Source organism: Notamacropus eugenii, chromosome 1, assembly GCF_028372415.1.
Source record: "Notamacropus eugenii isolate mMacEug1 chromosome 1, mMacEug1.pri_v2, whole genome shotgun sequence".
Classification (NCBI taxonomy): Eukaryota; Metazoa; Chordata; class Mammalia; order Diprotodontia; family Macropodidae; genus Notamacropus; species Notamacropus eugenii.
This window is the reverse complement of record NC_092872.1, coordinates 82,266,462-82,290,627: the sequence shown is the minus strand read 5'-3', so window position 1 is coordinate 82,290,627 and position 24,166 is coordinate 82,266,462. Positions and strand designations below refer to the sequence as shown.

General features: G+C 41.1%; 1 protein-coding gene across 1 annotated transcript in view; it reads left to right on the top strand.

The window, feature by feature from the left end:
- Nucleotides 1-24,166, top strand: part of PPL (periplakin) — a 47,816-nt gene that overhangs the window by 1,124 nt on the left and 22,526 nt on the right. Inside the window, exon 2 of the mRNA XM_072608029.1 lies at nucleotides 22,409-22,508. Coding sequence (XP_072464130.1) covers nucleotides 22,409-22,508 — 100 coding nt within the window. The remainder of the gene's footprint in view (nucleotides 1-22,408; nucleotides 22,509-24,166) is intronic.

Genomic DNA, 24,166 nt, shown 5'->3' with positions numbered 1-24,166 from the left:
TGCCTACTTCGCAGATGGGCTAAGTCAAGACTCAGGGAGATTAAAACAGTCGCGTTAGACTTGGATTCCAAAGGAAGTGTCCTGACTCCAAGTGGGATCTTTGCACTAACTCCATTAACTCTCTACCAGATAGGAAGGGGTATCAGTGTTCTAAAATGTCAGTAATCTAAAAATAGTCCACCTCACTGACCCTCTCTCTGATAACAGTTTTCATCCCCTATGTATATAACTTTTCTTACCTCCTTTCTCTTCAGTCTGTGCATCCAACCTATCCCATTCTCACTGCCCTTTTCCCCATGAGGGACCTGTGTGAAAACTAGGACTTTCCCAGGAGAGTTCAGTGAGAACTTGGGTTTCAGATTCCCTAAACAGGTTTGTTCCTAGGGCCCTGAGTCCTTGTCCAGGATTTGATGCTGTTTTGGGTCATCCGGCAGGTATTTGGACATCTTTATGAATGAGATTTTAAACAGGGATGGGGTGGAGGGTTGTCACAGAATTCCCCTTTATATATAAATCATTTTCCAAAGTTATTCTTCATCAATTCTATTCTACATGTTTTTTATTTTTTTTTTTGAGCACCCATGTACTAGAAGCTGTGCTGGGATTGGAGAATACAAAAAATAAAGAAAAAAGAAAAAATATACATACAAAGTAATACAAAGTAATTTTTCAAAGGAAAGAGCGCTGATAATCTCATGCCTTGACTTTTTCTAGAGAAATAACGTTTATTCCATTTTCTTTTCCCTGCAAGGTCTCAGCTCTCCTGTGTCCCCATTCCCAAAAGATTACAGAGTCTGGGCTAGGCAGTAGAAAAGGAAAGGACAATTCTCTTTTCAGCTGGCTGTATCCTGACCCAGCTATCAACACCAGACCAGGGTCAGCTCCTCATTGCCTTTCTCCACATTGTTGCACAATCAGATGCTCTGTGCCAGCCTCAGAAGGCTCTTCTCTCTCAAGGGACTCCTGCATTCTCTGCCACAATTCCTTTAAAATCCACTTCACCTTGCCTTGTTTTGCTTTCCTGTATGCCACCCCTGCTCCTAGGAAAACCCTGGGTAGCCCAAATCCTATTTTACTATCTCTCCCCCTTATTTCCCATCACCTTAAAGCTTAAGTCTGTAGAAAAAAAAAATAAGATCCTGGTCACTTGTAAAAACACTAAGGGAAATGGGAAATAAATCTGGCTCTGGTTCTCTGGGCAAAGCAAGTGGAAAGAAATGCCCTTTCCTGACTTGTTTGAAGTCAGAATTCTTCTCTGCTGGTGGGGAGAGGGAAGGGGGGATAAGGGTAGGAGGGAGGGGCAAACAGATGGCACAGAGATGGGGGAATGGAATACATAATGAATACCATCCAACTGCCCCACCCCTTCCCTACTGGGTTATGCAAAGGCTGAGTAAATCATACTCCCCTCCTCAAAATAAATGAGCAGGTGGATGTGGGGCCTCTCCCCAGGGCACCAAGGTAGGTGCTTTTGGCACATTTAAAGGGAAAGGCTCTTGGTTCTAATTCCAAGAAAAGTATTCTCTGTGGAAAGTAATAGCTTCATCCCAGGCCTTTAGCAATTGGAAAGGAAGAAGATCCAGAGGACGGAGCAAAGGGCTGTATGGATGCTCTTCAATTGGTCGATCAAAAAATTTCCTATGGAGTGCCCACTCTATCTAGAAGTTTCCTGTGTAGAGAGTTTTCTTTTAATTAACCAATCAAGAATTTATTCATAGAATCATAGTTGTAGGTGATTGGAGGGGGAGATGTCTACCAAAATAGGGCTGTTTTTTTAATCATTCCAAGATCTCTAGGCTCTTCATACAGAGAACTCTGAGGCCCAGAAACTAAAAGAAATTCAATTCAGCTAGTACTTATTAAGTCATTACTTACATGCCTACCACTATACTAGCCAGCATAGAGGACAGAAAAACTGCCTACTAGGAGACCCAAGTTTCTCTCTACCCAAGTCAAGATACGGAGGCAAAATAGTCAGAAATTGGGGGGAAAAAGTGCTGAGTTCTGAGTCCTGAGTTCAAATCCTGCTATGACTTTCTACCTTTGTGAAGTTGATTGAGCAAGTCCCTTTACCTCTCTCCAGATTCTCAGTTTTCTCATCTGTAAAATAAAGGAGTTGCATTAGCTGACCTCTAGATCTATGATCCTCTGAATAAGATGCATCATGGCCAAGCACAAGAGAAAAGGGCCACTCCCTCCCTGATCTTCAATCTTTTAGCAGCTAAAATTGGGGAGAAGGCAAAGTGTGAAACATCTTCCTTATTGCCTAGGCTCCTAATCATAGGTGTGGGGCTCTACTGGAAGTTCTGGGTATTAAAAGTCAGCTAATAATAGTGTGAGCACTCTGGTGGGGCCCTGGTGCCTGAGGCCCTGCAGGTCATGAGAGGTCAGAGACTTGATGGGGAAAGGGGTGGCTTGTTCCAGCCCTGTCATTCCTTCTTTCCTTCATTCACCATATACTTAGTGAGCACCTGCTATGTGCCCAGCCTTGTATTAAGGGCGGAGTGCAAAAAGATACTGTCCCTGCTCTCTAGGAGCCTGAAGAGTTGTGGAGTTAAGATGTGTGGACATGTTCAATGATAATGCAAAGAAGCATCAAGTGAATGGCCCAGATAACAGGTATTATATATAGAAACCCAGAGGAATTTCTGGGGAAGGCGTCACATTAAAAATATCTGAGATGTTTCTCAGAGCCAGCTCAAGTGGGCTGAGCTCAACTATAGGAGAGAATAACCCCCTGGGAGGATGAAGTGTCTAGTTGCCTTGGAGCTCTTATCATTCCTTCTGATGATGAAAGCCTGTGAAAAGAGTAGAGAGACCTAATAGCTGAACTTCCAATTATGGGAGCCTTGCAGCAATGGCAGAGCTGGCATCAAGTTTTCAGCTGGATAGAAGGGTGGGGCAACTGAATTCTTTAAAAGTTTGGGACTGTTTCTCAGTTGACAAATGATATAGGGACTATTTTTCTGGTTCTAATCAGAGAGAGAATGCTCTGTCAAAGAAGGTAAGAATCATATTCTGGGGATTTAGCCCCAGATCAGCAGTGTGTTTCTTTGATTGAACTGATCTGGGTCCTCTGATGAGTCCCGGTATGCCGGAGCCAGAGCAAACTGACTGACTCTGGAGAGGCTCTTGTTAAATTTTCAGTGTAACCATTTAAAAAGTGGCAAACTACAAATCAGGATTTGATTTATTGTTCTGTTGATTGTCTCAACTTAAGAAAGTGATGGAGAAAATGTTGATGACGCAGATTAAATTTAAAAGTATGTTGTACCTTTGGGGGGAGCCTATTGTTAAACATTGACCAGCACATCGCTCACTGTCTGTTTTCTCCATCTGCTCAGATCTCAGGAGATAATGATCTCTGTAAATTGTAGCTAGTATAAGCCCATATCTGCCTCATGCCTTGGCCCTCCCCCAATTAAAAACACCAGTGTGATCCGTAGTGACTACTATTAGGGTTATAGAGCATAAAAAAAACCCTACCCCACAGTGGCTCAAACTAGGATGACTGGTACAGGAAACCACCTGTGCCTCAACCATATTTACTGAAGCACCTAATACGTGACAAATAATAAAGACAAATGTGAAATAGCTCCTGCCCTCAAGATGCTTACATTATATAGGAGATAATGTAACAGGGAGAAGGAATGGCAGTGAAGCTACATCCATATATAAACATCCATGTATAAATACGTTATTTGAGGAGGGAGAGGCACTAAAAGTGGGGTGGGGCTTCAGGACTCATGCCTACCTTGCTCTTAAAAATAAGAATTGAGAGGACAGGATTGAGCAGATTCAAATATGAATGAAGAGCCTCATGCTCTTGCTATGCCCCCATACTACTTGGGGGTCCTGAAGCCCCCTTTCTTCCTAGAGTATTGTTTTGTTCTTTGGAGTTGATGAATTAGGGGTCTGTCAGGAAAGAGGGAACCTGTATTCCATGCCCATCAGCCAGGAGCAGGATGGTAGGCATGTCAGGATTGGCTCTAGACAAAATTGACAACTTATCTTCCCCCTCCCCTTCCCCTACTCCCTAACTCCTCTGTATTTCTCTCCTTCTTCAGTCACATTTTCTTTGCCTCCACCCTATTCTTCCTCTCAGGAAAAGAGAGAAGGGAATAAATTTATTCAGAGTATTAGAGATTTAATGAGTTATTACTTTGAAGAAGATCTACATCTTTTTGCATTTACATTTAAAAAAAAGATGTCTGGGAATTACTTAACCAGAATTTTGTGCAAAAGTTTCAGCGAGGCCTGAAAAACAGCACCCCTGAAAACAGATCACTTAAACCTTACCTCGCCTTACTCCAGAGGCCAGCCCTCCAAAAGGCCTGAGGAGGAGAAAAGTGGGGTAGGGGAAGACAGGAAACTTGGAGAGAGGAAGAGATGGGGGGATTATTTAGATAAAATTTCAGGTTTTATTGTGGTGGGATTTAAAATCCAGAAAGAGCCACACCCTCCCTTCTGCAAGCAGATGCTCTTCCGATAGCCCAACACCTCTCCCTCTAGGCTTGCTGCAACCTGTCTGAGTCCTGTAGCAGGAAAACTGTACCTTTTGTTTTAGTTCAATACATATCTTCCGAGGTGGTAACTATGCCCTAAACTCTTCAAGGGGTCATCTGAGGAAGCCCTTGTCCATAGTCTGGAACACATCTAAGCTAATCTAAATAGATGACAATATCTTCAGTGTCCATTTAAATAAGCAAATGTGTGTACATGCACCTGCACACATGCACACACACACACACACACACACACACACACACATATATTTAAGCCCTAGGAGAAGTCTTGATATAGCCAGTTATAGTTAGAAGGTGGGTATAAGGTGGTGCTCCAGGCTGTGGACGAAAGGCATGTGAACTGATGAGTGGTGATTTATTTCAGCATGTTCCCTGAATGGGCTTGTACTGCAAAGTTTGGCCCTGAGTGGCAGAAAATTCTGATATAGGGGCTGGGGAGGAACTGAGACACAGAAGGAGGGGCAGGAAGGAACAAGAGTCAAAAGGAGGAAGAAATAAATGAAGTAGGATTTATTAGAGCAGAGGGAGGAGAAACAAGCAGGTCCTGTAGATGTGATGAACCAAGAAATTCTGGTTCAAGGACATAAGTGGAAGAGAAGTTATTAGAAGGTCAATTATATCCTCCCTAATAAGCTAATGGGATTGTGGGCAGAACAGGTAGTATATTCTCCAGTTGAGAAACTGAGTAGAACCAAGATTAGTAAGTACACACCTACTATGCATCACAGAGTCTGGTGCACAGTAGGTGCTGAAGTCCTATTTATTTAATTGAATTGGACAAATGAGGATATACCTACTGAAGGATACTTTTAAATATTACTTTCTACAAATGTATATTCAGACTTCAGAAAATTCTTCTTTTCGTGGTAGGCAGGTAATTTACTTGGCCACCTCTGTTTTGAGGACTAGACCAGACCTGATATTTCATTGGAAGAGAGAGGTCCTAGAGAGAAGATTTCAATACAGGTCAGACGTGTTCTGCAAAAGATAGTCTCAAGAGAGTTCCCTGGGTCACAAAAGGGTTAAGTGATTTGCCCAGGATCACACAGCCAATAGAGACTGAACCTGGCTTTTCGTGACTCTCTTTATATTTTACAATGGTGACACTCCATAGAACAAAGGAGCACAATTTTCAAACTTCTCTTGGGTGCACAAATTAACTATTCCTGATGCCATTGGGTCACTAGCCAGTTAACTATACCATAGAACTATTAAAGACCATAGAATTATAGATCCAAAGTTGGAAGGGACTTCAGGGGTCATTTAGTTCAAGCTTTTATTTTACAAATGAGGAAACTAAGGTCCAGGTTGCTTTTTTTCTTCACTGTAACACTGGATGATAGAAAAGGAAGGAAAAAGCATTTAGTAAGCAACTGCTATATGCCAGCCACTGATTGCTCACAAATATCTCACTTTAGCCTCACCACGACCCTGGGATGTAGGCAATTTGATGGTCCCCATTTTTAAAAAAATATTTATTTTTAGTCTTCAACATTCACTTTTATAAGATTTTGAGTTCTAAAATTTCCCCCCTCCCTCCACTCCCCCTTCCCAAGACAGCATGCAATCTGATATAGGCTATATGTGTATGATCATATTATTTCTACTTTAGTCATGTTGTAAAGAAGAATCAAAACCAAAGGGAAAAACCATGAGAAAGAAAACATAAAAAACAACCAAAAAAAAGCAAATAGTATGCTTTGATCTACATTCAGACTCCACCGTTCTTTCTCTGGATGTGGATAGATAGCATTTTCCATCATGAGTCTTTTGGGATTATCTTAGATCATTGCCTTGCTCAGAAGAGTTAAGTCTAACAAAGCTGGTCATCAAACAATGTTGCTGTTACTATATATAGCGTTCCCCTGCTTCTGCTTCCTTCACTTAGCATCAGTTCATGCAAATCTTTCCAGGTATTTCTGAAGTCTGCCATTTCTCATGGAACAATAGTATTCCACTACATTCACATACCACAACTTGTTCAAACATTCCCCATTAAAGGGCGTCCCTTCAGTTTCTAATTCTTGGCCACCACAAAAAGAACTACTATAAATATTTTTGTACATGTGGGTCCTTTCCCCTTTTTTATGATCTCTTTGGGATACAGACTTAATAGTGGTATTGCTGGATCAATGAGCATGCAATTTTATAGCCCTTTAGGCATAGTTCCAAATACTCTCCAGAATGGCTGAATCAGTTCACAACTGATGAGAGAGCATTTTACAGTTGAAGAAACATAGACAAACATATCAAATGACTTGCCCAAAGTCACACAGCTAGGAAGTGTCTGAGACGGGATATAAACTCCTATCTTCCTGACTCCAGGCTGAGCACTCCATTTACAGTATGTCCCCAGGAGACTAAGTGGGTCATCTACCTTACCATCTCTGTCCTACACTGAAGATCAGTTCTGAAGTTGGCCTCCTTTCCTTCCCTGGGCAGAGGATTTATGTCAAGTCTTATTAGATAAGCAAGAGAGTCTAGGGTAAAATTCATTGGCTGCTTTGCTTGTTTCTGAAAAGATGCATATGGGACTGGAACAGAAATGAACTTTTCAAAATTCATTCCTACTCTATTTGTTTGGATTTAGGTTTGAGGCTGACATCTTTGAAGATTTGAATTATCTTCTGTCTTGAGAAAATGAGAATTTTTTACTCAATAAACTGGATTTAGAAGTCTGAAATGGCTCTTATGCTTCAAATGTCAGTGAGGGACATGTGTTTACTGTACTGCCTTTGAAATAACTAACATACTGGGAAATCTACAGGGGAGCCATGGAATGCAGCCTGAGCTAAATCTAAATGCTTGTGAATTCCTGAAGGACATTAGTCATAGAATCTCAGGCTCTCACTTTTGGAAGGGACCTCAGGACCAATCTAGACCATACTTGAGTCCCTTCTACAACATTTCTTGTAATTCAGTTCAATAAGAATTTGTTATTGTTGTTATTCAGTCTTTTCCGACTCTTCATGACCCCTTTTGGAGTTTTCTTGGCAAAGATACTGCTGTGGTTTGCCATTTCTTTCTTCAACTCATTTTACAGATGAGGAAGCTGAGGCAAATAGGGTTAAGTGACTTACCCAGCATCATACAGACAGTAAGAGTCTGAGGCAAGATTTGAGTCCGGGTTCAATGCTCCATCCACTGAGCCATCGAACTGTCCCAAGCATTTGAGTGCCTGTGATTTAGTACAATGGAAAGCACAAGAGTTAGGGAGTCAGAGGACAGGAGTTCAAATCCCACCTCTGATGCTTGCTGTCTGGTTAACCTGAAGGAAGTCCTTCACCTCCGTAGACCTCAGTTTTCTCATCTGTAAAATGAGAGTTGGACTTCTAGATGGTCTCTGAGATCCCTTCCAGCTCTGTGTCTTTGCCTATGGGCGGGCATTAGGGATCCAGAAACAAAAGCGGTCGATCATCCAGCCTTTGCCTGAAGACTTCAAATGAGGGAAAATTCACTATTCCCCAAAAAGCCTCACTCTTTTGACTAGCTCTAATTGTATGGCAATGTCTTCCTAACAAGTCTAAAATCTGCAGCTTTTATCTGTTTCTTAGCTCGTCCTTCATGGCCAAGCAGGACAAATCTGTTGTTGTTGAGTTGTTTCAGTCATGTTTGATTCTTGGTGACCCCGTTTAGGGTTTTCTTGGCAAAGGTACTGGAGTGGTTTGCCATTTCCTTCTGTAGTTCATTTAACAGATGAGGAAACTTAGGCAAACAGAGTTAAGTGACACAGCTAGTGTCTGTTGTTGAGCTTCATTCTCAATGACATCAGGAAGGTGATGTCTTGCCTTTCTAGTGAATTGAATTTAAATGAGGGAAGGCTGTGCAAAATCACAGCTTCACTCTTTTCTCCAGAGACAACTGGGTCCAGTGACAAGATATAGATTAGGACAACTGGAGATGGCCTCAATGGGAGACTTTGGCCTTTTTTTTCCATCAAATGTCTGAGGCTAATTTTGAACTCATAAAGATGAATCTTCCTGATTTCAAGCCCAGTGCTCTATCCACTGTGCTACCTAACTGCCCCTAGTCTTACCACTGTTATAGCTCTTGTCTCCTGGACCATCTCTTTAAGGAAAGAGGGATAGACTGAGACTCTGGAGGAGAAAATTGTCTCCTTTAGCCTCCTCATGTCCTATAACAGGGGATTTATGCTATATGCACATTACAGGGAATGCAAAAGGTACCAGTGTCTGTCTCTGACCAGGGGATCCAGCTATCTTTCTTGAACCATGGGAAATGTGGTAGCCTTTTCAGACTTCATGTTGTATTGGTTTCGGTGTTGTGGAGAGGGAAAGGATCCAATCATTAAACTAAGCAAAGCTTTGCTGTTTCACCAATTACATTCCCCCTTCCTGATTAATACCTCTCAATTATAGTAATTCATTTAATTACCTAGACATTTCCTGTGGAGCGAGTATTATTTTAATTAATCAATCAATGAATATTTATTCATAGGATCATAGATTTAGAGCTATAAGGGTCCCTAGTATGGTGCAACGAGAAAAGCAATGACTTTGGTGCCACAACACCTGAGTTTGAATTTTCATTGTGCCATTTAGTAAGAGTCAGCTGTGTGGTCCAGTGGGTAGCAAACTGGCTCTGGAGTCAAGATCTGAGTTCAAATCAAGCCTTGGATACCTATTGGCTATGTGTCCTGAGCAAGTCACTTAACTCCTTCCTCTGTAAAATGGGAATAATAACAGCACCTATCTCCCAGAGTTGTTAAGAGGATCAAATGAAATTATATTTGTAAAGTACTTTGCAAACCTTAATAAGGTACTCAGTAAATACTAGCTATTATTTATCATTCTCTATGTGACTGGGCATTGCTTTACTCATCTGTAAAATGAAAGCATTAGATTGAATGACCTGTAAGGTTCTTTCCAGCTTTCAACCTATGATCCTATTATCTTATTAAATCCCTTCCTTTTACAAATGAGGAAAATGAGGCCTAGAGGAGATAAGTGACTTGTCCAAGGTCACAAAGGCAGTAAGTAGTAGAATCAGAATTCAAATTCAATTCTCTGGCTTTATACACTTTTGCCTTTATGTTGGCTGACTCCTTATAGAAACCCAGGTGATTAGTGCCTGGAACAAGCAACATACTGCTCTCCAATTTGCCTTCCTGAGGGAGCCCAACTACCCTTCCCATGGTGAATGGAAAGGGCAGTGGACCTGGAGTCAAAAGCCCACATTCAAGTGTTGGCTCAGCTACTTATCACCCATGTGACTGACCCTGGACAAGTCGCTTCACATCTGTTTGCCTCAGTTTCCTCATCTATAAAATGAGGGGAGTTGGGCATGATCTCTAAAATCCATTTGAGCTTTAAATTCTGCACCAAATGGCTGGAGACAAGGAGAAGGAAGCAGGGAGAAAAACATGCTCTTCAGTATCTCCTGGCATTCAGAGCAAGGGAAGAGGACCCAGATGGAAGAATTTAATTCTAACCTCATTCTTCACTAGAACTACCTGTTTGAAGAAACAAGGGATGAGGCCGTCTAAGCGACACTCAGCCTGGGAGTCAGAGGCCTTGTTTCTCATTTGTGAATGTGATATGGCACTTTGGAAAAGTGATTCAGCCTCAGTTAACTACCCTTCTCTCTTCCTCCCCCTCACCCATATATACTCTTCCGCTTGGAGAATTAAATTGTCCTAGTGATAGGCTCTGACTGCCTATTCATTACTACTGTTATTCTAGCATTCTGATATCTGAGAGGCAGTCTAGGTAAGTGGAGGGAGTGCTATCTCAAAGTCAGGAGGGCCTGGGTTCAAGTTCAGCCTTTGATAAGTGCTGGCTGGATGACTCTGAGTCAGTCACTTACCTCTTCAGTTCCTCAGAAGATTCTCTAAGGTAATGATACTGGTAAAGGAATCTGATATTCTCTACCCCAGTGATATCACAAGTCTGAACCAATGTTTTCTGTGGCTGGACATTATTACCCAGCAAACTTACATCTGACCTGCACCACATTAACTTTTATTAGCTGCCTTATGAGATGAGGCTAGAAAAATGAACACCATTCTCAGCATTTAGCAGAAAAGGGGGCTGAGGTAGTGGAGAGGGAAGTAATTTGATGTCATGTCAGTGGTAAATCTAGGACAGGCTCTTAAAGGAATTTCCATTTACCAAACATTTCTTAAGCCCACAAGGCACAATGCTAGGCACTCTGTCCTGCTTTATTACATAAAGTTCTAGTTAGCCCCTCAGTGTGGAGCCATGAAAGAATGATGAATTTAGAGTCAAGGGATTTAGGTTCAAATTCTGTCTCTGCTACTTTGGGGCAAATCTTTGAGCCTCATGTTCCCTATCTGTTAAAAGGATGGATTGGGGTGGTTGATCTCTAAATTCCTTTCAGCTCTAAATCTGATTCTATGATTCTTTGCTTCAGGAGATTCAGTATGTAGACCACAGGAACAAAGGAAGGTGTATAGCAGATAAAACATTCAAAAGCTAAGTTTTTAAGCTACAAGCCAAACAATGTTTAAATAAGAGGCTGAAATAAATAAAATGATACTAAATGAAAGCCCCCAAGCACTCTAGAAAAAAGTTATGGTGCTATTTATTGTTATTCAGTCATATGCCACTCTTTGTGACCCCATTTTGGCAAAGACCCTGGAGTAGTTTTTAACATTTCCTTCTCTAGCTCATTCCACAGATGAAGAAACTGAGACAAAGAGGGTTAAGTGACTTGCCCAGAGTCACACAGCTAAAAGTGTCTGAGGTCAGCTTTGAACTCATGAAGAGTCTTCCCTAACTCCAGGGACACTGTGTGAACTATGGCACCACCTAGCTTCCTCATGGTGCTGTTAGAACTCTAAAACCTGACTAGAAAGGAGGTGTGTGCACTGGAGGAGTTGGAGTGGGGAGTAGATGGGAAGGGAAGGATAACTTTCAGAAAATAGATCCTAAAAGGAAGAACTAATTTTTCCCCTGATCTAGAACCTAGTATGGCCAGCCCCATCCTCATTTAACTTTTCCAGAGCCTTGGACATTCATTCATTAGAGAATGAACCAGGATCAACAAATGAAATGAACACTGTAAGCCAAAGTCCACTGGGGTAAGAACACAATGTAGTGTAAAGGACATTATTGCTGAGAATTAGGACTGTTAGGTTCTAATCCCAGTCTCTGGGACTAAAATGGTAGTGTGCCTTGGGGTATGCCATTTCATTTCCTCTGAGCCTCAGTTTTCTTATCTGAAAAACGACAGGGTTGGTTGAAATGGTCTCTAAGGTCTAGCTCTAACATTCCCTGATCTGTGATCATACCACCAGAATACTCAGGAATACCTGCCACAGTAGGATGTGAGGAGGGAAAGAGGTGAAAATGGGTGTCAGAGAGGTGTGGACATATCCACATTCCAGAAATACCAGCTCTGTAGGCTGGGGTTTTGATCCCTCACCACTCATCTTCCCTGGCCGTTCATGAAGTTTCTGAAATGAAATTAACCCCAAAAGGGAGGATTCATCCAGATTATAGAAGTGACTAAGAGCTGGGGACTGACTCAGGGCCAGAAATACAAAATGAAATTGGTTATGGCAGGGAGTATTTCCATAGAGCACACCCTGTACCTAAGCTCTCAGGCCAATGTTCTGCTGAACCTTTCCAAGAGGGAACATCCAACTCTCTCATACTGAAAGATAACTATGCTTAGAAAACTGCACTTGGGGGTATTTTAAGGGGGGTAGGGGGCAGGAGGGGTGGTGCCAGGAGATAGAGACTGTACAGGTAGAAATACCTGGCCTGGGGCCTGATGAAAAGGTACATTCTGTCTGTGTCCTGGGCTCTGATCCAGCCCAGATTATTTAGAACTCAATTCTGGTCCCTCAGGAGGGCTGTTTAGCAGCCCCTGAGTAAGGTGAGCTGGCCCTATCAAGAAGATGGCCCCATTCTCACATTGTAGAATCCAAGCCAGGCTCTTTTCTACCACCCCATGGCAAGAGAGACCCAGCTGGGAAGAGGAAACCACTAGCATGATTTGGAAAGGGCACAGAGCTTTCTGGTTCTTAGCAGTCCCCTCCAGCAGACCTAGAGTGATTAAGAAACTTTCAAAAAATATTGGCGATGGTTGTATGGTCCAAAAAAGTGTATTTTAATCATGGATGGACTTTGTGACCTGCTGCTCTCAGCCCAGGCAGCAAGATTCGGTTGGATGCAGTTGAGAGGAGAGGCTGACCCAGGTGCTCAGGGACTGTTTCTCTGTCACGGATGGTCACAGTCAGACTGGCAGACACAGCCTTGATGGAAGGTTCCGGGGGGAAGTTCAGTAGAGCTGGCCAGTACCCAGGGGTGGCAAGCCAGAAGCTTCAATTTTGGTATTTCATACTGTAGCTCTGCACCTCCAAAACAGGGACAGATATATCCAGAGGTCCTGCCAAAGCCTTTGGGTGAAAGGTGCCCTCAGTTCAAAGCGTGGTGTCTCTCCCTGAATCACACGCCCACAGAAATGGCCCCAGGTTTCAGCTCCTCTCCCGTTCTAGTTAATCATCCTCCTCAGGAGATGATGGGTGACCTCTAGAGAGGACCAAACTCATTTCTGGTTTTTTCCTCTGAGGGACAAGTCATGTGGAAGGACCCACTGTTACTAGGAGCTTAATAACTGGATCTTTCTTTTGCTCTTATTACCAGTTGCTCCCAGGTCAAGAGTGGAAACTAAGTTTGGAAAGAGAGTGTTATTCTGAATGCCTTTGTGTCCAAATTCCTCCCACCACTACTTTCCCCTTCACTGCAAACAGATTGGAGTTTGACAATAAAGCAAGAAAACTACAGACTTTACATCTGTATCTATCTATCTCTATAGATACTGTATCTACCTATATCTATCTATCTATCTATCTGTCTATCTATCTATCTCTCTAAAAGATTGAAGTTCATCTTGTCCAACCCCCTCATTTTACAGATGAGTCCCCAGCCCAGAAAAGTAAAGTGATTTGCCTACAGTCACACAGCTAGTAAGCAGCAGGAACAAGATTTGACTCCAGGTCCCCTGACTCCAAATTCAGCTCCCTTTTCACCTTCCCTTCCAGCCTTCCAGTGATGAACACTGACCCATCCTCTTCCCCCAAAACCCACTCAATCTAAGTAGCTGCTCAAATGAAGAAGGAAACATTAGCCAATTTTGCATGAGATTAATATGTTGCATTCCATTCTGGTCCTGTTTTGTTGAAAGTCTGAGGCTGTAGGATTGTAAAGTCCTAATTAAATCTCCATTACCAATAAGTGTTTCATTTCTTCTCTTTGTTTGAAGAGCAGCTCCAGATGTTGGAACAGCAATTTCTAAATATTGCTGTTATTTCCAAATTTCCTACTCCATTGTCAAGGATACATCCAGAACTCTAAACAAGAGCCTGTTTCAGCCTGCTAAAGAATCAGCTCAAATGATCTAAGTATCCCAGGTCACTTTTTTTAGTTCTTAAAGTCCCAACTGGTTCTGACATTGTGCCATGGGTACTGGCATTTGTAACATCCATAAAAGGATCTCAGACCAACTCCTAAATATGCATGAACCTGGAGGACAAATTAATGCAACAAGATTGACTTTTTCTAGTTCTGTCAGACAGACTGTGTGGGGAGGAATCACTTGTCAGCTCTTACCTCAGTTTTCTCATAAGTAAAATAGGACTCTGTGATATGTTGAGAAAATTAAAGTAGTGAGGATTTGACAGAATTTTCCCAGAATTAAAAGATAGTTACGGGTCAAACCTAAAAAAACAAATAAAGGTGTTTTCCAATCTTTTCTGATCCAAAATGTTCCTCTTTCACATTCTATTTCTTAGAAAAAAATTATTATCTTTTATTTTTAGATTACCTGCATTTCCAAATATGTCCCCATCCTTTCTCTTGCCCACAGAGCCATCCCCTGAAACAAAACTTGAAAAAGGAAAAGAGAGAAAAAGTTCATTTTTCTTTAGTTCAACAGAGTCTGACATCATATGCAATATTCTGCATCCATAGATTCCCCATACCTGCCAAAAAAAAAAAAATGAAGGAATTGCATTTTCTCATCTGTTTTTGGGCCCAAGAATACATGTTCTATTTTCAATAATAGTCATGTCTTCTGTCCTGGGCAATGATGGAACCTGAGGGAAACCTCAGAAGCTTTCCCCATTTCCAACTTTTCTAATCTCCTGCTTTGCTTTGCCTGTACAGAGAGTTTCTGATTGTAAATGATGCTGACAATTTCTCCCAGTCTCTAGAAAGGTAAAGCAGGGACTCTGTATTTGTGCAGGAGATCCCTGTTTCTTTTCCCTTTGTCTCCTCAAATCCCTTCCCAAACACACACACACACACATGCACACAGAAGACAAAGAAGAGGCTGTTTTGAATTAGCACCTAAGGTTTCAAACCCAGATAGAGTTGGGTCTGGTTGTTCTGTTTCCTCTAAATATTCTCCTGGAGTAGCTTCAACTTTCGAAAAAGCCAGTCCAGAGAATTATAACTTCCATGTCCACGCCAATAACCAACAAGTAGTTCAGTCCTTCTGGGTTTTGAGTTGGACCAAGTCTTCCCTTCTTTACCAGGGAATATAGTAAATAGACTTGTAAACAGAATGAGTAAACAAAAGTTCCTCTTTATCACCCTGGACAGAGACCCTCCCTGAACTTTCCTGGAAGCGATCCATGTTCTAATATACCAGGCCAAAAGAGAAGAAAACAAGGCCTAATCCTCTGGAGAAATATGCTCTGAATCTGTTCTCCATTATTACACCCACTCTTCCTGAATGTGATTGTGAAATAAAACTTTGGAATCCCCTGGCCTCTGCAGACTGCATGTTCTTCAGCATTGACTGTAAGAACCTCAGCTCAAAGATGGGGAAATCTAAGAGGTATACAAGGGCTATCTCCTGGAAACAGTAAATGTTCTGGGATCCAGTTTCAGTTCTGCCTCACCCTTCCTTGTTCATCTTTTAACTGATGCTAATCTCATCTCAGGAAAATTAAAGTGATCAGTCCTCTCACTAGATCTGGTATCCCCTCTTGGATGGGAACCTACCTAATTCTCTTTCTCCCTGCCTATTTTTCTAAGATTGTTCCTTTGAAAAGTCCTGGTACTTGATTCATCTGCCAGGGTCAGTCCCAGTGAATAAAGTTTTCCAATAAATTGTGAAAGTTAGACTTTTTTTAAGCAGTTCAAACAGCTGAGTTCTGAATAATTGGGGTCTCCTCTATAGCCTTCTTCAATTCTTCCTTCCCTAGGAGAGAGAAGGGGGGGAGGTCTTAGGGAAGAACCCAGCTTGGGATATGCCATGTGGTTGAAGGTCCAAGCTTCAGACCTCTCCTACCTTTACCTGTTCTCAGCCTCCGAAGAAGGAGAGGAGGGCTCAGGGTTATTCATTCTATCCAGAAGTTCTCTGGAGTGAGTGAGTTGGAAAGTAAGTCTGGTTTTCAGGTTGCTTCCAACTGTTTTATTCTTGAAAATCGATCTATCAACAAGACTTCTTTGTGCCTACTATGTGCCAAACAATGTTAGGTCCTGGAAAAAAGCAGTGAGTGGAACGGAAAAAGTAATGAATGGATTACCTACTCACATTGGGACCCACCTTCCCTTTCTCATTTCCTTCTTCTTCATCTCCAAGAGCCTCCTTTCTTTCAGTTCCATCACCCTTTGCCCTCCCCTGGGGGTCCTTCCTATCTTTTCCTCGGAAGATTCCCATTCTGTGCTGGTCCAAATGACTGTGGGAGGGTGGGAACAGAAACAGGGCTGGGGCTCAGTGGATGGTAGGGAGGGGCCCCTATCAGCTCCATCAGACATTCTGACAGACTTTGGGTGAAACATCTGGCTGCCCAAATACATATTCATTACAGAGATGAAAGGGCCTGGACTGGCTCTACAGGTTTCTGGGACTTGGAGGAGCTCTACCTCACTCACTCCAAATTCCAGGTCCCTCCCACATTCCAGGCACCTCCTGGCACCAAAATTCAGACAACTCACAAAATGTATAAACACACTCACATGTATATGTGTGGCTTAGACTATCAGGGGTGGGGAATCTGCATCCTGGAGGCCACATATGGCCCTCTAGATCCTCAAGTAGAGCCAATCAAAGGGCTTCATTTTAGGATCTAAAGGGCCTCATGTGGCCTCTAGGCCACAGGTTCCCCACCCCTGTACTAGATCATCTCTTAAAGATCCCTTCCAGTTCTAATATTCTATGGATTATATGATTCTAGGTCACCTTCACCCACAGAAAAGAAGAAGGATTTAGAACCATTTTGCTTTACAAGATACCTGCTCCATTTCAGTGCTCCAGAGCCATAGGAAAGCTGTGGTCAGGGTAGGCATCTTGGAAGCTAAATGTTCCTAGTCTCAAGCAGTGTTGAGTGGTGTCTGGGGCTAAGAAGGCCTCAAAAGACAGAATGCAGCCACTGGCCTTATAATCCTGCTACATTCTTATTTTCATCCCTTCTCCTGAATACAAGCCCACAAAGCTTCCAGAACTGACCCTTCTCTCAGCAGAATCACTTAAATCTTGGGTGGCAAAGACTTTTCTTTGTTTGAAAAATAGCCTAAGGGTGGGGTCCCAAAGCCTTATGCCTTCCTACACTTGATGAAGCCACTGGGGAGGCAAAGACTGGGGAACTGGTTTGGGAACCAGTCTGATGTGTCTGTGACATTGAGGCTTAGGGCTGGGTGAGTGAATGAGAGGAGAGGCAAAGTCTCCCTCCTAATACTTTAAGGTCTTTCAAAGAAGAGAGCAGTCACTAGTTAATTATTTGAATAAGGACATGGTTTCTCTGTGTCATAATACTATGGTTAGAAGGAAGTGGACCATAGACACTGTGGCCAAACTGGGTAAAGAATGGATGATTTAGGATTAGAATTATTTGCATGCCTGACAATAAGAGACTGGTCAAGGCCAATGCAGTCAAGGATGGTCAGCCTTAAATTACTCAAGGAAAAATTTTACAGTGGGGTAAGCACATTTGTGTTAAGGTATACTGGCTGAAAATTTTATACATAAAACTTTATACATTGTACTGAGTCCGTCTAGTGCTGAAAATTTCAATGGAACCTCCCCTTAGCCTTTCTATAATCTCCATGATTTAAGAGCATTGCAGAGTAGATCTAATTCTTGCCTATCCACATTCTAGATAATCTTTGAAAATCTTCCTCTTCCATGAAGCTTTCTTGAAAATTTCAACCTACAGTTACTTCTCCCTTTTCTGAATTCATAGGACTTATTTTCTGCCCAACTCATTTGGTACTTAATAACCTATGGTACCTTTTACGTTATTGTATTGTGCTGTTATGTTCTTGTTTTGTTAATTTTTCTGTATGAAATTCTGTATACAATCTTCAAGCGGATTGTAAGTTTCTAGATATTAGAGACTTGCAGAATGACCAAATTTCCAAGTTGGAAGAAAGTTCACAAACCTAAATCCCTAGGCATCATTCCCACCTGAAGACCTCTGCTGAGGAGGATTACCTCTAGAGATGATTTATTTCACTGTTTAATATCTCTAGGCATTAGGGAATTTTTCATCTAGTTATATTCTACCTTGCTACAACTTCTATCCATTGTTCCTGGTTCTGTCTTCTTGGGTCATGCAGACCTTCTTCTTTATGACAGCCCTTCAAGTTCTTGAAGATTGTAACTACTGGCTCCTCCCCTAACACTTCCCTTCTCCAAACTAAGCATCTTCACTTATTGCAATCATGCTTAAGCTCTTTCACCATCCTGGTTGCCCTCTGATGGATACTCTGTGGTCTGTTAACATCCTTAACATGTAATGCCCAGAATTAAACACAATACTTCACATTTATTCTAGATATTATGCTTCTCTTATTTGGCTTAAGATTATATTAGATTTTTTTGGCTGCCATTTTTCATTATTGATTCCTAGTGAGTTTGCAGTCCACTAAAACCCTCAGATCTTTTCCATATGAACTCTAATATAACTGTACTGTCAGCCATTTCATACTTGTGAAGTTGATTTTTTGAATCTGTATGTAAGACTTTACATTTATCCCTATTAGAGATCATTTTGTTAGGTATGCCCCATTGTTCCAATTGCCTGAGATCTAATATTCCTAATATTATTTAAAGTGTTGGCTCCCCCTCCTGGCATTGTGACATCTGCAAATATGATAATAAAAACATTAAACAATATAGGACTAAGGACAATTCCCAGGGACGCTCCACTAGAGAACATAATGAGACATTAACTTGTTCTAAATCCACCTGAATGTACTACTGCCTAGCCCACACTTCTTCATCTATATACAAGGAGACCATGAGAAACATTGTCAAATACTTTGCTGAAATCTAGGGAAACTATATGTACAGCATTCCAAGATCTACTAGTGTAGTAGAGATAGAGAGGGGACCTTTATTTCCATTGGCAAAGGGAACACCCCGATGAGGAATGGCTCTACCAGTGCAAGTAGGTGCATTCTCTGTAACTTAAAGACTTAGAGAGCAGCCTTAAGAGACTTGCCTCAAGTCACATAGTCAACATAGATCAGAAGTGGGACTTGAACTCTGGTCTTCCTGACTGGTTCCAAGGCTAGCTCTCTATCCACAACTCTAGAGGTATCAACCTTGATAGGTCACAAAATTCCTGAGGGCAGCTGGAACCAGATTAAAAAGTAGTTGGGAAATGTTTAACAAAATTAATAAAAATAAACCACGGATAATATCTATTTTTAGTTTTCTAAGTCAACATGGATCTCCAGTTTGACACTACTGCACTATACAATGATACCTCACCAGTCTTGTAAACCTCTCAAAGTGAATCTGGCATGATCTGTTCTTTTATTTTTATTTTACATTTTATTTTATTTTTAAAACACAGGTTTTTTTATTCTTTTTTTAAGTTCCAGATTCTCTTTTACTCCTTTCTCCTCAACCCAACAAACAAAACTCATTACCAATATGTATAGTCATGAAAAACAAATTTCTGTGTAAGCCTGTTCTGAAAGAAGGAAGGAAAGAAGATGCTTCAATTTGTACTCTGGGTCCAGCAGATACCTTATCTGGAGATGGATAGCCCCTTATTTCATCATGAGTCCTCTGGAATTGTGGTGATTGTGTTATTCAGAGTTACTAAGTCTTTCAAAGTTGACTATCTTTACAATATTGCAGTTACTATGTAGATTGTTCTAGTTCTGCTAACTTCACTTTATATCAATTCATAGAGATCTTCCCAGACTTTTCTGAAACCATCTTATTCATCTTTTCTAACAGCACAATAACATTTCATCACATTCAGCCATTCCCTGGTTGATGGGCATCCCCCCAGTTTGCAATTCTTTGCCACTACAAAAGAGAGCTGCCATATATATATAATGTCCTTTTCGTCTTTCTTTGATCTCCTTGGCATATAGCCCAGTACCACTGGGTCAAAGGGTATATTCAGTTTAATAGCTTTTTCCACATAGTTCCAAATTGCTTTCTAAAATGGACTAGTTTACCTCATTTCTAAAATATATAGAGAACTGAGTCAAATATACAAGAGCACAAGTCATTCCCCAATTGGTAAATGATCAAAGAATATGAACAGGCAGTTTTCAGAGGAAGAAACTAAAGCTATCTATTGTCATATGAAAAAATGCTCTAAATCATTATTGATTAGAGAGAAGCAAATCAAAACAAGATTGGCTAACATGACAAAACAGGAAGATGATAAATGTTGGAGAAGACGTAGGAGAGTTGGAATACTAATTCATTGTTAGTGGTGCTGTGAGTTGATCGAACCATTCTGGAAAGCAATTTGGAACTATGCCCAAAGGGCTACAATAATGAGCATACCCTTTGACCCAGCTATATCGCTTCTGGGGACGGTATCCCAAAGAGATCATAGAAATGGGAAAGGGCCCCACATGCACAAAAATATTTATAGCAGCTCTCTTTGTGATGGCCAAAAACTGGAAATTGAGGGGATGCCCATCAGCTGGGGAACAGCTGAACAAATTGTGGTATATGAATGTAATGGAATGCCATTGTGCTATAAGAAATGATGAACAGGAAGACTTCAGAGAGGCCTGGAAGGACTTACATGAACTGATGCTGAGTGAAAGGAGAAGAACCAGGAGAACTTTGTACACAGCAACAACCAGTGTGTGAGGAATTTTTCCAGTAGACTTAGTACTTCATTGCAATGCAAGGACTCAAAATATTCACAATGGACTCTTGAGGCAAAATGCCTTCCACATCCAGAGAAAGAAGTATGGAACTGGATCTCAGATTGAAGCAGACCATTTTCTTTTGTATTATGTTTTGTTTTGTTTTCATGGTTTCTCCCATTCATTTTAATTCTTCTATGCAACATGACTAGGGTGAAAATGTATTTAATAGGAATGTATATGTAGCACCTATATAAGATTATATACTGTCTCAGGGAGGGAGAGAGGAGGGAGAGGAGAAAAATCTAAGCTATGTGGAAGTGACGGTAGAACACTGAAAACAAATAAAATAATTTAATTTTAAAAAAAGAGAAAAAAGAAAATAGACTAGTTCATGGTTCCACCAACAGTTCATTAGTGTATCGATTTTCCCACATCCCCTCCAGTATTTGTCATTTTCCCTTTTTTGTCATCTGATGAGTGTGAGATAGTAGCCTGGAGTTGTTTTAATTGCATTTCTCTAATTATTAGTGATATGAAGTAATTTTTCATGTGGCTGTTGGTAGCTTTGATATTTTTCACTTTGAAAACTACCTAGTCATATTATTTGACCATTTGACCAATTGAGGAATGACTTATTCTTGTAAATTTGACTCAGTTCCCCATGTGTTTTAGAAATGAGACCTTAAACAGGGATACTTACTGAAAGTTTTTTTTCCCATTTCTTGCTTTTCTTCTAATTGTATGATCTTGATGAAGTCATGCTGGTTTTTTGGATAACTATTTTATTTTCTAGATGTTCACCAACCATTCATTTGAAACATATTCTAGAGTCCACTTCATATGCTGTGAAATCATAGGAGGGAGTCGAGATTAGGAGATGGTCCAAATCACAGTGTTTGTTATCACGGTTTTGGGCTAATCAAATATTTCTAAACTTCAGTTTCTTCCTCTATAAAGTGAGAATAATGATCTTTATACCGTGTATTTTCCAAGGTGGTTGTGAAGAAAGCACTTTTTAACCAAAAGGTGCTATATAATGATGATGAGGATGATGATAACAATAAACATTTATGTTATGGTACTTTAAGATTTGTAAAGCACTTTAATGCATCTCATTGGATCCTTACCACAGCCCTGTGAACTAGGGTTAACCCTTTTTTAACACATTAAACTGAAGTTCAGAGAGGTTAAGAGACTTGCCCAGTAGATCCAACTAGTGTCTAAGATGGTATTCAAATTGTTTTCTCCCATGTGATCATCATTATTTTTATTATATTTATAGTTGAATAACTAATAGATGTTGGTTGGATGGGCATATAAATGAATTAGTGCAAGGATATACCCCTAAACAGGAAGATACTCCAGGTCAGTATCCTCATATAATATATGACTTGGAAGGTAGACAGTATTCAGGAAAGAATGCTATTAGTGCTCTACCACACTTGTGGCTTTTAGGCATGGGGTCAGTTGCAACCCTGAAGGCTCAGACACTCAAGTCCTCAAATAAAACGGGGTATCCACTCAAGGAGACCATGGGGACTGATCCTCCCTGTCTTGCATCTACTCTGAAGATTATCAGGATCAGAGAAAGATTCCACCCAGATCTGTGGCTTTAGTAGTCTGTGGCTCTTAGTCTGCGCATCAAGAAACCAGAAGTAAGCTCAAAGGCTTACTCAGAAGGGAAAGTATGAGAAGGATTGAGGGACCAATTGAAGAGCTATGTCTCTGGCATTAGGGGAGGATAAGAGCAAGTTTCTGATGATGATCCTTGATACCTAGTCCTTAACATACCTAGTCCTTTCTTCACAGTATTTCCAGTAAAGAGCTGTCAGAGTTGATTGAGCAACTTCAAAAAAATGCCGATCAGGTGGAGAGAAACATCGTGGACACTGACTCCAAGATGCAAAGTGTAAGTATCAGGCTCTTTGGTATCCCACAATCATCATCTTATCCTCCTACACCCCTTTTGGCACCAACTCACTCACCCCTCTTGTGTAGTTCCTTTTTGTGAATCTGCCCCAGCCCTGGCCCTTCTCTGTCCCTTGTCTCTGTGCATGATCCCCAACAACTTCCTTCTCCCTTACATCTAAATAGTGGATATAAATATATAAACTGCCTCTGTACCACTTTGGGACAAGTTCAGGCATCACACTAATCTTGAATGTTATTCAAAGGAAGAAGGTAATTTAAACTAAATTTAGTGACTGAGGAAAGAAAGAAGCTGCTTCTACATCTAACCCTATGTCCAAGGGTATCAAAAATAAGAGTTCTTTAACATGATGTGTTGGATTGACTATTCCTGAAAAAACTGAAGTCTGCTTCCTGGAACATAAACAGCTGTGTTAGTCAAGAAGGAAAGATGAGCTCTGAGGGCACGTGCACACCAGAATGACAGCTTCACTTTAGCTCAGTCACTTACAAGGATGATCATACCTTAGACCTCAACTCACCAGCAACTATAACTGAGCTGTCTCCATGATTCTAATTGGAAATTCCCTTCTCGGTTTAAGATCTCTTACCCTTCCATCTCCCCCATGTTTCACTCCTCCTCTAAGTATCCTTCATCCTCACCACTGCTTCCAGTTCCTCTGTCACTCCTGCTTACCCAGTTCCTTAGCCTTCACTTTTCTCCCTTTTCAATCTCGATCCAATAGTTAACAATTCAACTATACGTTGTCCTACACTCTGATCACCTTATGTTCTTGTTCTACCACTGTTCAGACCCTGCCAGTCTTCAACCAGGAATTTACCCATCTTCTGAATTCCATTGCAAGAAATCATACCATGCCCATTACAAATTCATGTTATCTAATCTTAACTGTCCCCTAGTTGCAACATGATAAACCGTTTTCTTCTTTGAATGTCCAATCCAGTTCCCCCAATGGCTTTTCCAAACTTTCTCTTGAGTTCTCAATGATTCCTTTAACTCCTTCTCTGTTAGTAAATGTCATTGCCTTCTTCTCTAAGAAAATGTGAGCCACTGATATCATGAGCTTCCTTAACTCCTTTGCTCTATACTTTAAAACCCGTCTACATTTTCACTCCTGGCTCTGAAGCTGTTCTAATTCTACTCTGTTTTACTGCGAAACTCTTAGAATTTTCGATTCTGTCTTCACCTCTTCACCACTCACTCAAACCTCTGTCCCTCATATCCGTGACATCCACTTCCACCACTTGACTGAAAGTGCTCTCTAAAGTTATTAATGATTTTTGGGTGCTAAATTCAATGGCCTACTTGAGTTTTACAGTTTTGATACTGTTGGATTCCTGGATATTCCTTCTTCTCTTAGCTTCTGTGATACTCCTCCCTCTTGATTTTTCTCCTACCAGTCTGACCACTCTTTCTGAGTCTCCTTTGCTGGATCATCATGAATCTACTACTCCCTTAGCATGAATGCTCCTCTAGGTTCTGTCCTTCACCTTTTTCTCTGTCTCCCTATACTCTCTCCTTATCACATCAGTTCCTATGGGTTCAATTATCATCTATGCAGATGAACCCAATATATACATATATATGCATGTGTGTACATATTCCCATATATACACATATGCATATATAAGATACAA